Source organism: Mirounga leonina, unplaced genomic scaffold (genome assembly GCF_011800145.1).
Source record: "Mirounga leonina isolate KUSES-001 unplaced genomic scaffold, KU_Mleo_1.0 Mir_126, whole genome shotgun sequence".
Taxonomy (NCBI): Eukaryota; Metazoa; Chordata; class Mammalia; order Carnivora; family Phocidae; genus Mirounga; species Mirounga leonina.
In genome coordinates, this window is record NW_023270314.1 from 6,280,627 (window position 1) to 6,293,144 (window position 12,518).

The 12,518-nt window shown below is 34.5% G+C and overlaps 1 protein-coding gene across 6 annotated transcripts in view; it reads left to right on the forward strand.

Annotated features, from left to right (window-relative positions):
- Positions 1 to 7,557, forward strand: part of NAP1L1 (nucleosome assembly protein 1 like 1) — a 32,695-nt gene extending 25,138 nt beyond the window's left edge. For 3 of the 6 annotated variants that reach the window (XM_035002104.1, XM_035002107.1, XM_035002109.1), the window contains 6 exons: positions 509 to 654; positions 749 to 768; positions 2,380 to 2,502; positions 3,235 to 3,264; positions 3,774 to 3,824; positions 5,274 to 5,994. In XM_035002104.1, the coding sequence (XP_034857995.1) occupies positions 509 to 654; positions 749 to 768; positions 2,380 to 2,502; positions 3,235 to 3,264; positions 3,774 to 3,824; positions 5,274 to 5,309 (406 nt within the window). In that variant the 3' untranslated portion in view covers positions 5,310 to 5,994. Of the gene's footprint in view, positions 1 to 508; positions 655 to 748; positions 769 to 2,379; positions 2,503 to 3,234; positions 3,265 to 3,496; positions 3,593 to 3,773; positions 3,825 to 5,273; positions 5,995 to 6,066 lie in introns of those variants that run through there. The other 3 variants (XM_035002105.1, XM_035002106.1, XM_035002108.1) reach the window with 3 other exon arrangements.
- The last annotated feature ends 4,961 nt before the right edge of the window (positions 7,558 to 12,518 follow it).

A 12,518-nucleotide genomic window follows, 5' to 3' on the forward strand; every position in this document is an offset into this window, starting at 1 on the left:
TCTTAGATGAGCACACCTATTTTCCTGGAATTCTCTTTGGCTTATAGTATTACACTTCTTCAAAGGAGAACACACTTCAATTTATTGTATTGTGAATTTCTGCTAATTGTCAATGTATTTATAGAAAAATGTGTTTAGAAATAAAATTTTCTCTTTATATTGCTATCAAAAGCATGTGAGCCATTTTTTCCCTCTAAAATTTGTAATTAAAAATAATATTTGGGGCACTTGGGTGGCTCAGTTAAGCTTCCGACTCTTGGTTTAGGCTCAGGTCATAATCTCAGGGTTGTGAGATGGAACTCCGGTCCCAGCCCAGAGTCTACTTGAGATTTTTTCCCCTTCTGCTCCTCCCCCTGCTCACGCGCATGTGCTCTTGTTCTTCTTCTCTCTCTCGCTCACTCTCTATAAGATAAAATCTTTTTAAAAAATAAATACAGTACTTAATTGCTCTTCCAGCAATTAAGCATAGTATGATAATTGTGATAAATTCTTCCCTTTGTTTTGCAAGGTGCCAGATAGATTGGAAAAAAGGAAAGAATGTCACTTTGAAAACCATTAAGAAGAAACAGAAACACAAGGGACGTGGGACAGTTCGTACTGTGACCAAAACAGTTTCCAATGATTCTTTCTTTAATTTTTTTGCCCCTCCTGAAGGTAAATAGTGTTTTAGTTTGGGTATTAATGGTTGTTTTATTATAAGCTTTCTTTAATTTCTTACTCATTTGAATTTCTCTTCTCAATTTTGCAGTTCCTGAAAGTGGAGATCTGGTAAGTTAAATTGTTATCTATTTGTTGAATTGTTCACTATGAAATTAAAGAATTGGTTCTCAGAAGTGGGGAGTTGGATAGTTGCTACTCGAATTTTGTTCTGAGGCTTGCAATGCATGGAGAAGACCTTTATGCATCTGAAATTATTTCATTCAGAATGCCTGTAGTGCTTCCATTGAGAAATGCTGAGAGGCTAAAGGCTTTTCTTTGGAGGCTTGGAACTATTTTTGGGGGGATTCAGGCTCTTAAGATGATAGTTTTCTTACTGAAACTAGTATGTATTAAATATATCATTTGTACTATTTATTTACTAAAACTCCTAACCACATTTTGGTTAGAACTCTGTATTTGTTATTCCAGTGGAAACATGGTTTCGTATTGTGGCCATGTGTTATGTGACCGTATGAGCCAAGAGCTGCAGTGGTGCCTGTGCACAGCCTGGAATGCTGTGCAGGCAGGATGTAAGCTACGTAGGTTTTGAATCTGCTCTTCTGTTGGCCAGATTTTTTAACTTTTTAACTCCGAGAGTTTAGTAGTTTTGTACATATGGAATTAGAAGATATGTTTGTTTTGAACACTTTTGAATTGGAATAGTTTTGGCTAAGGCTAAGACCAGATCTGTAAAAGGCAAGTATTTCTGCCTGTAAAGAGTGGTAAGTGGTTTGATTCAACCCTGCAGCAGGGTTTGTGGGACAAAAAAGGGGACTATATAGCAGCACCTGAATTTTAGGTAGAACTACTTGAGAACACTGTAGTAGAGTTTCATGCTGTTTTCAAGTCAGTGAGTGGGTTGGGAGTTTGTGTTGAAGTGACTTTTTAAAATTCTATTGTCAAATATTTATGGTAAGAAAACAGTCTTGAGTAGTTATAGCTAGAACACCTCCACCTGTGATTACAGGTCTTTCCCTCAAAGTCCACTGCCCCCTTTTGTGTTTTTTTGGCTCTTCATTATAGTGGATTATGTTGATGAATCAAAATAAATACTCATGGAATGTTTACTCATTGTTTGGTATCATGGAACTTAAAGGGATTATTTGAATTTTGAAAAATGTCAGCACCATTTCTGTGTTGTGCTTTGTCATTAAGTAGAAATCTTAGATTGACTTAGTATTAAGTAGGATTCTATCTCATTTGGCATTATGCATACAAAAAAGTGCTTCTGTACTATCTTTAAGGAAATGTGAGTGATCCTCCGTGTTCTTTCATTATGTGCCGTATGCCTAATATTATATAAGTCCTGAGATTCCTTCTTAGTATTGTTCCATTTGGTGTTTTCAATAATGAATATTTATAAGAAAATTAAAGTCATGTAACAAAGTTGCTTTTATATTTTAAGTCAAAAAACTAAGCAATAACCAGTTCTGATTTTTATTTTCCCAAATTTCTCTGAGTATGTACACTGACTTGGTAGCTTTCTTTTTATTAAACCTAAGGTATATATCGATGACTGTTTAATCACACACATAAGCTAATTTTAAAATGACAGAAAGTTAAAAGTGACGTTGAATGTTGTTTCATAGAATTTAAACCCAAGAGTCTTGCATGTGCCTAATTAACAGTTATTAAATTTTGTGCCTTTTTTTTTCTTAAAAACAAAACAAAACAAAACAGGATGATGATGCTGAAGCTATCCTTGCTGCAGACTTTGAAATTGGTCACTTTTTACGTGAGCGTATAATCCCAAGATCAGTGTTATACTTTACTGGAGAAGCTATCGAAGATGATGATGATGATGTGAGTGAATCTTAATCCTGCAGTGAGATCATTTGGTGAGGGTATGATGGTCACAGCTGGTGAGCAGTTAAACGAACAGATGTAATTTTTTAAAAAACAGAATAATTCAAAGGCTAATTACTGATGTTCTATAGATAACTTTCCTGAATTGTTTTAAATATGTCTTCTTAGGATCTTTGGTAGCTTTTATTTTCCTGCTAATAGGAAGACTGCTCTGAATTAGTGCAGCTTTACTGTGTTTGGTCAGTGTTGTAGATGTATTATGCTCTTGTCTTTGACCAAACAAAACATGTCTAAGATATTTTTTATTACTTTTAAAAATACTAGGAAGCATAGAATTTTTATCCAAAGGAATATTAAGCAACAATTAAGGTAAAACTAGGCTGCCCTCAAATATTTTGGCTACCTTTATTGCTAAATGTCAGTCATGCAAATAGATTTAGGGCCTTTTTGTGCTGTGTGTTTGCATAAGTACAGGCAAGTAATATTTATAGTAATAGTTGTATGATCACACGCACAATTGTACTGTATTCTTTATTTTAACTTTTAAAATTGTCAGATTTAGATAACGGCCCTGAATTGATTCCCGCAGCCATTTAATTTATAATTAATTGCCTTGAGGAAAGTATTTTCCTCTTTTTAGATATTAGTGGAGACAAGATGGCTGTAACTAATGCTATTCTCAAATGTTTGTTAGCTTCATTCAAACTTCATCCTTTTTTCCCTTTTTAGTATGATGAAGAAGGTGAAGAAGCAGATGAGGTAATGTTTACCAAATGAGCAAATAATTCTGTTTAACACATTGAGAAGCAAATTGAGTGACTTATGTATTCCTTTGCTATAATCATTATTCTGTGATACGGGATATAAACCTTTTGGAAAAAAATACGGTTTTAGAATTCTACAGCCAAACAATGTATGTATGAGGTTTCAATAAATAAATTGCAAAACTCAGAACATTTTTTTTATTTCAAATAATTCTGTTCTGCTGCAGGGTTATCAGCTCTTTGAAGAAGTCAAAAGCTGCAGTAAACTTTTTCAACGTTGGCTGCAGTAAATCTTTTCAATAAAAGCTCTCTGGATGTCTCAAGTTGTGTTGGGAAATTTTTCATATTAGAAGCTTTCAATTAAATTGCATTTTCACCCTACTCTGTAATCATGAAAATCTTTTGACCCATAGAGTAACTTGTATTAAAATTTCTCCATACGTTATGAGCCATTTCTTTCTACTGTGTACCTACTTCATGGATGCATTTTGAACTTTAATATAGGAAGGGGAAGAAGAAGGAGATGAGGAAAATGATCCAGACTATGACTCAAAGGTGAGCAAAATTAGTGCTGCGTTCTATTAAATTTAAGGCAGGTTAAATAAGAGTTGATGTTTCTTAATATAAAGCTTATTTTTGTCCATTAAACTCTTTAATAAATCCTATTGCCTGGAGATGAATGTATAGTCCACTTTAATCCCCACTGGCATTTCAACAGTACATGAAATTTCAATGCACATTTCCTGAGAAGTTTTATTTTTGGTTCTGACTTTGTATTTTACTTAGTTTCAGGCTAAATAAACCCTAAGATTCTATTTTAGTGTACATTGTCTTGGGCTTTTTTTTTTTTAGATTTTATTATTTGAGAGGGAGAGCACGCACGAGGTGGGGGTGGTGCAGAGGGAGAGGGAGAAGTGTGCTCCCAACTGAACAGAGCCCGATGCCTGGCTTTAACCCCTGACCCTGACCTTCGGATCATGACCTGAGCCGAAGGCAGACCCTTAACCGACTGCGCCACCAGGGTGCCCTGGGCTTTTTTTTTTTTTTAACAGTTTTTTAGAAGCATTTTATTTTTCAAAGATGTGGGGGGGGGGGCAGAGGGAAAGGGAGAGAGAGTGAGCGAGCAGGGAGTCCTCAAGCAGATTCCCTGCCTTAGACTGCCTGAGGGGGAGGGAGGCAGGGTGGGGCGGGGCAGAACTCTGGGCTTGATCCCAGGACCCTAAGATCATGACCTGAGCCTAAGTCAAGAGTTGGCATTGAACTGACTGAGTCACCCAGGCACCCCTTAGAAGCATTTGAAATTACTTAACTGCTTGTGTTCTTAGGTTTTCCTTCCAAAGGATAGCTTTATAAACAAAGGTCAGTTTTTAAATAATCTGATTGCAGCAGTGTTTGGGAATAGGGAAGCAGTATTGTTTGTTACGTTCTCCCAACCACCTCTGTTCTTTGAGACTCCTGATCTGTCATTCTTGGGTATTTGTCATATCAGGGTTAGTAAAGCCCTTTATCTCCCCGAAAATACATAGTACATTATCAGGATTCATTTGAAACTTTTGGTTTCTGTTAAATGCATTCGTTCATTTGCTAATTACTGTAAAAGATCCGGAAGATACTTTAGTGAGCAGGTAAGAGAGGGGTGGTTAAAAATCAAATTAATTATTCTAAAGGGTATGAATTAGTATGTTTGAATACTTGTAATTGATCTATAAAAAGGCAAAAATAATTGGTAATATGACTAACATAAATTGCTTTGTTATTTTTTAAGATTATGGTTTAGTGTGTTATTTTATGGAGTTCATTCCACAATGTAAAATTTGGGCCTTAATTTTAGGATTTTTGTGACTTGCTAATATTTTAATATATAATTTGCCATCCTTGCTATACTATTTCTTTAATTTGGCAAAAATTTTGGTAGAACATTGAGATAATATACGATAATTACTGTTGAAAATTAACTGAAGCAGGTAGAAAAAGATAGATTGACTTGTTGTTTTCCTTTAACAGAAGGATCAAAACCCAGCAGAGTGCAAGCAGCAGTGAAGCAGGATGTATGTGGCCTTGAGGATAACCTGCACTGTAATAGCCTAAACACAACTATTATTTACTTAGAGCCTTATGTTTTTGTATTTTCTTGGTAGACTCAGTAATTTTTTTTAAAGGAAAGGAACTGATAATTTTAAAGACCAATTTGTTCTACTTATCATTTCAACTCTAGTTTTTCTGCCAGATCTATTGATTGCACAAATTCTTTCACGCATGTTCATTCATCACTACATGGTTTGGTTCTTCTGGAGTAATTTTTATCATGTAACAAAGATTTTAGATTACAGCTATGAAAATGAACAGAACTGTTAAACTTTTTTTTTTTTTTTTTTTTTGCTTTGCTAGTTTTTTTCCTGAAGAACCAAAGTATTTTTTTCAGCTGGTAGTTGAATTGGGTTTACGTTTGCTTGCACTAGCTGTGCCTTTCATTACTTTGTTGTAGAAATGCAGTGACTTAGACTAAGACAATTCCTCATTTAAAAAACAAAAGCAAAACTTGTTGAGACAAATATATGGTTAAGAATTTCCAGTAAGACCACAACTGATAACTTAGATTATTAATGGATTTTTGTATTTTAGGTGACGTAGTTAGAAACCTAGTAAGGAAACCATAGTAAAGAAACCTAACTCATAGTGTGGTTATTGGTTATTGTAGGGAAGTGAATAAAACCTATTTTCAGAAGTTAAGCCTCGTTATTTTAACAGTACTTTTAAATTTAATTTCCATTAACTAAGCATCTTTTCTTTATGGTAGGGTCTACCTTCTGCTTCCCTGGAAAGGATGAATTTACATCATTTGACAAGCCTATTTCAAGTTTTTTTGTTATTGTTTGTTTGCTTGTTTTTGTTTTTGCAGCCTAAAATAAAAATGTCAAATATAATTTTAGTTCTCACAAGATAATGTCTTAATTTTGTACTAATTCAGGTAGTAGCAGAGGCCTAGCTTGAATTAAGCATTGTACCCAGTTGACCATATTATGGAAGAGAAGTGTGTCAACTTTGGGAGAGGTACTACATCTGCTCATTAAGAAAGTATAAAAAAGAAAGACAAAATCTTAAATGATGTAATGTTTTTTTAAAACATTAAAAGGTTAAAATTTTATTTCCTTTGATTAGAGCTAGAGAGAAGGCCCCAAGCTTCTGTGGTTCATTCCAATTCTTACTGCTTTTAAAGTATGAGTATGTCATTTACCCATGCTTCTGTTTACTATGTATTAAAATGGGTAGTACTGTTTACCTAACTACCTCACAGATCTGTTAAGGCATATTAAGTTAGATTTTATGAAATGTTTCTCGATCTCATTAAAAGCTCAAAAATTTGGACCTGTTTGTACCACAAGTATGATATTCAGCATTTTATTCACACCAGGGTTTGATAATTCAACTGGAAAACAAAGGTTTAAGTACCTCTATTCTGGATCTGGTCAGGCAACATTCTTGCAGATCTTTGTGTGGCTCCTATCTTGATAGAAGCTGTTAGAAGAGCAACTCTTTGAAAAGGTCCAAGGATTGTTTTTAGGTATTTTAGTTATGACCATATTGTAGTAAAATACTACAGAGATCATGGGACTAACATAGGAAGAAGACCATTTTTAGTTGGGGGGAAATGCCATTAAATTTGAGTCTGTAGAGCCACATTTAAAATACCTCAGGCTAATTACTGTTAATTTTTTGTGATGAGCTTAAAAGCTTTGACAGTGAGGGTGGACTAAATGGATTATAATTAGAGGATGTCCTAGAGTTCCTGCTCTTAATAAAATTACATTGTTTTTAGAAGTGATAGAGCTTCCTTTTTGAAAATTTAGTATTTAAAGATCTTGGAATGTGAACACATCTTGTTATTTGTGTAATACTGTTCATTCCTCTTCTGAGATTTTAATTAACTACTGGAAATCCTTAACCAGTTGCAGTAGTGTGTAGGAAAAAAATGCCATGAAAACACCTTATGTTTTTCCTCTTTATTTTGAAAATGCTTTTGGTTGCTTTGATTAGACATTCTTTGCTGATTTTTGTTTTTGTACCCATAGCTCATTTGATCACAGCCTTTTCTGAACTTAAAAAAATTTAAAGATAGAATCCCATTTTTAATGAACTTAAGTAGCAGAACCACTATTTTTTTTTTTTTCATTCCTTTAGGTAATAGCTATTGCCAAAGTGAAGGGGCCGATACTATTTCATCTTGTTATATAAAGGGATGTGGTTTGTAGAGGAATTGTTTTCTTAATAAATTTGGCATTGCAAGGGATATCAGTGTTCATCTATGCCATCTCTCCAGTTCCAAAATGGTTCTATTCCATTTTAGAAATTTGAAATATGTAATTTGAAATCCTTAATAAAATTTGCATTTAATTTTATAAAATGTACTGGTGATATTTTGGGTGTTTTTTTTAAAAATGTGAATATATTTCTATATACTTTTTTTTTGAAGAGTAGAGATGTTTAGAGTAGGCTATTCTGTGCTTAAGCCAGGATGGCCTGTAAATTTGTATAATTTTAAAAGGAACCTCCCAAGCCCTGCTAAATGGAGTTTGTTATTGGAAGACTAGAAGGGTTTTTACTCTGAGTTAACTATAGACATTTTTGAGACACTTTGAATTTTGTCTTTACATTTTCAGTTTATAGTTTCCCTTAACTCAGGCACAGATTACCAAGAAGTTCTATTTTTTCTCTCTAGAAATGGCAGAATCTCCTATAATCACCCCTATATAAACTAATACTTTGAAAATTTTTTACTGTCATTTTTATGGTCATTCAAATATGGTAAGTAAACAGAACGATAGTTTCATAAATCACATAGTTAATTTAGTTTAACACAGATGTCTGAAAGTTTATGTAATTTTTCAGAATTCTTTTATCTAGTTCACTGAAGCAGTATTAATATTTCTGTGACATAAAAATGTGTGGAACTGGCTTACAGAGTAATAAGAAAAATGGGATTCTACCTCTGTTTCCTTTTTAGCTCATATAATAAAAACAAACCTGAAAGGGAGACATTAGCTTTGATAGAAATATTTTCATTATAATGTGAATAGGTTAATGATACTGATTGGTGTATAATAAGACCCCTAAGATAACTGAATTAATTGTTCATATTACTGCTGTTTGTAAGACAGTATGAATTTGTGGGTTTATCTGCGTTGTACACCATTACCATTATTAAAAATAAAAATAAAACTTTAAATTATTGTTTGTGAAAACCTTATCGTACAATGCAGAAATATTAAACTAATATTCAGATATTCTTTGAATGCTTGGTTTCAGGGCTTGGTTTAGAATTTGAGTCCATTAAGGGTTAGTCTTACAAAAATTTTAGTCTTTATATTTTTTGACTAAGTCAAGCCAAATGTTATTTTAAATGTACAGAATAAAGGTAGTTTAGAAGTATATGTTCTTAATAGGAACCTTAGGAAAGAGAAATCCTATGCTACTTTAGGTTTTGTTTTTTTTTTTTAATTTTCTGCACTGTATATACTTGGTAATTGTGACCTGGATTTTGTTTTGAAAATATGTGTTCATAATTTAGGTAATTTGCTACTTAAAGCACTAAGTCTAATAGCTGAAAAGTAAATGTAAATGATAATAGTGAAATTAACTTACAGATGTGTAGTGGTGATTTGTATACTGGTTTAAAAATCCAGGTGTCAGAATATAACTTGGATTAAAAAACCAAGTTCTTAGGGATCACTTATGTGACTTCTGAGAAACGGAAACATCTTTGTTGGAGTATGAAATTACCTAAAGGAGGAGTATTTATCCATGAGAAATTTTTAATTGATGTATTAATTATATTTTCAAAAAATACAATATACTTTGTATCTTGTGTTTCTTCCATTTGACATCATTATGTACTTTTAGGTTTTTCAGTTAAAAAAAAATTAAGGCATTGACTAATTATCTTAAGTGTAAGATGAGAAATGGAGCATAACAATTTAGAAATAAATTGCCAGCAGGAAATAAGTCATTAATCCAGTTGCTTAATTTTCATATTGGAAATTGACACTTTGTAGCTTTTGTAGATCTCTTAATTACTTGTTTTGAGTTTTTTTATTTTGAAACTCAGGAGAAAATGTTGCTTAAGATAAAAGTAGTTTTTAGTTCTTGTGTGGCTTAAACTTAAAAAACCAAGGAGGAACTTCGGGATGAGTGATCAAAAGTGCCAGAGGTTGACAGAGCTCATTTCAGGAGTTAACGCTATTGATAGTCATAATTTTGATCTTCATAATGAGGTTAGGCAGTTGTGGCTCTGATAAATTTTTCATGAATTGGTGAAGTAGTTTCTACGAGAAGACTAAAAACTTACATGACCGCTTTTAGCTGGGATTTCAAGGATGAGTAGGAATTTGTTTAGTGAAGGATGGATCCTTTGAGCAGAGAGCAGTTCAGGTGAAGGTACTGAAGGAAACACACTGAAAGTCCTGAAGTAGGACAATCTGGGGTACATTCAAGGTGTTGAAAGAATGGATGGAGATAGAAGAGGCCAAGCCATGGAAGTCCTTTTAAAGGGTTTAAAACACTAAAAGCCACCTGTTGAGAGTATTTCAAGTGAGGATGACCCTTCCACGAAGGCAATTTTTAAACTAAGACATGATAGTGTAACTCTGATTCTGAAAATACAGTTATTGATTATGCTACATAGCCCTATATTCTTATGCATACATATACACATTGTTTCTAAACTATTTGACAAAGATGCAGGCATCATACCCTTTTACCCCCTTTTTTTTTTTTTTTTTAAAGATTTTATTTATTCATGAGAGACAGAGAGGCAGAGGCTCTGAGAAGCAGGCTCCCAAGGAGCAGGGAGCCCGATGTGGGACTCGATCCCAGGACCCTGGGATCATGACCCGAGCCGAAGGCAGACGCTTAACCATCTGAGCCACCCAGGCGCCCGTCATCATACCCTTTTACCCTCTAAGTGTTGTTTTTTTTCTCATTATGAAGACGTTCTCACAGAATTACAGTACAAGTAATGTTAAATGTGCAGTCAAATTTGTTTTGACCAGTGAAAATAGATTAAAAACAATACACAGTGAATGCTTCAGAGTTAATCCAACACAGGATTTTTTTCCTAGCCTTCCTCCAGTCCATATTTATAACTACCTTCATCAAATAGGTGGACTCAGGAATGAGAATTGTGGGTGAGGTTGCTCTATAGGAATAAAAAACCATGAATAAAAATGGAAAAGATCTAATTTTAGATTAAAGCCATATAGCCCCTAAAGTGACGATAGTGACGAACTGTCATTTTTTAAATAAATGTGGGAATAAAATAGTTACTACCATTGGGTGGTAGAGATAGAATTGTTAAATACAGGCTTTGGGGTTCATCTATCACTGTTCATTGTTTTGTGAAGATTGTGGTGAGCACTAATGAGAACACATTAATCTTCTAGTACTTAGAACCTCATATAAATAATGAGCATTTAGTAAATGTGCTTCCGTAACATAATAAAATCTAGAACTTGTAGTTGGAATCACATTTTAAATTGATTTTGGCAGGTAACTTTAGAACTTGGTGTACAAAAGAACAGACTTAAGACTGGATGAGAAATACAAACCTGTTCCATTTTGAAAGTTTTTTATGTAAAATTAAAATAGAAAATAATTTGTTCTCTAAAGTCAGCTAGTTTTAAAAAGATCTCTACCTATTTTTTATACATGTTTTCACATGCTAATTTTTTGGCCTTGGCTTTCATCCAGAAATAATCTAGAGTAAAATTAAGTCTGAAGTATTTGGATATTAATGCTCCAGAACACCCAAGTTGTCACTATTCAGCCCATCTTCTCCATCCCTAACGTTTACCTGGAGCTCTGGACATTGTGACAGGTAACCTAGAGGTAGACAATGAGATAGGTGTCTGTTTTGAAATAAGATGTTATTTTAGACTTGGATTAGGCTAGTTGATAATAAGTTTTAAAACTAGAAGCTGGATCTGATCTCTTTGCTGTTCAGTTGGCTTGGTGAGTGGGCGTACAACCTTTAGAGCAGCTTCGGTATCAGCAACCCAGCCTGTTTTGCATTTACACTGTTTCAGCTCTGCTTGGCTACTTTTTCTTTCACCTTTTTCCTGCCACTAGTCTTCTGTGCATGGCTTACTCAACATAGTCTCTTTTTCTTTGATTTAATACGTATTCTGGTTCTTCAGTTCTGAACTGGCTCTACCAGTTTAAGAGGTAGTTTAGGGATGCATGCTTGCTGTTGGATTTCCTAACTTAACAGTACTGGGATGGTAGGTGTACAGCAGACTTTTTTTTTTTTTTTTAATAGGTTTTCTTTTCTTTTCTTTTTTTTTTTTAAAGATTTTATTTATTTATTTGACAGAGACCGCGAGAGCAGGAACACAAGCAGGGGGGGAGTGAGAGAGGGAGAAGTGGGCTTCCCGCCGAGCAGGGAGCCCGATGTGGGACTTGATCCCAGGACCCCGGGATCATGACCTGAGCCGAAGGCAGACGCTTAATGACTGAACCACCAAGCGCCCTGTACAGCAGACTTTTGTATGTGTAGATCAGTTAGGATTTATCTGGGCTCTTTCTTTCTGTTTTACCAAACCATTCTTACGGGCTTGTAACAAGATAAATGATGGATTCTCATTGGTTCAAGATAGACTCTAAGGTCCTTTGTAGTTGTCAAATCCTACATACTGGTTGGCTTATATTGAGGAAAATGGTAAAACAATGCTGAGTTGTGTATATTGTTCTGTAAATTCAGTGGTTCTATGAGATCATGGAAAGTATCAATAGTTGCAGTTACCTAGTACTGGATAACAAAACCACTCTCAAAACTTAAGACATTGACAAGATTTGTTGACCCTGCTTGGTTATAGTTCATTTCTGCTGTACTGAGCATCGTTAGGGGCAGTTTTTGAAGGACAGGGACTGGAATCATCTGAAGGCTTTTCATGCACAGGTGGTTGATGTTGGATGAGACCTCAGCTGGGATGTAGCCACATCTCTACCTAGATACTGCCTTATAGTAGCGTAGCTGGGTTCCAAGAGGTAAAAGTTGCATCCTTTTTATGACCTAATCTGGGAAGTCCTCACTTACTCTATTGGTTATAGTCAGTCACAAACCCACCCAGGTTTAATTACAGAAGGGGACTACATCTTCCTGGAGGGATAATAAGATTTTGGATGAGAGGAACTGAACTCTCACAATGGCCACGATTTTTTTATTTTTATGAAAACAGTTGGCTACAACAGTTTTCA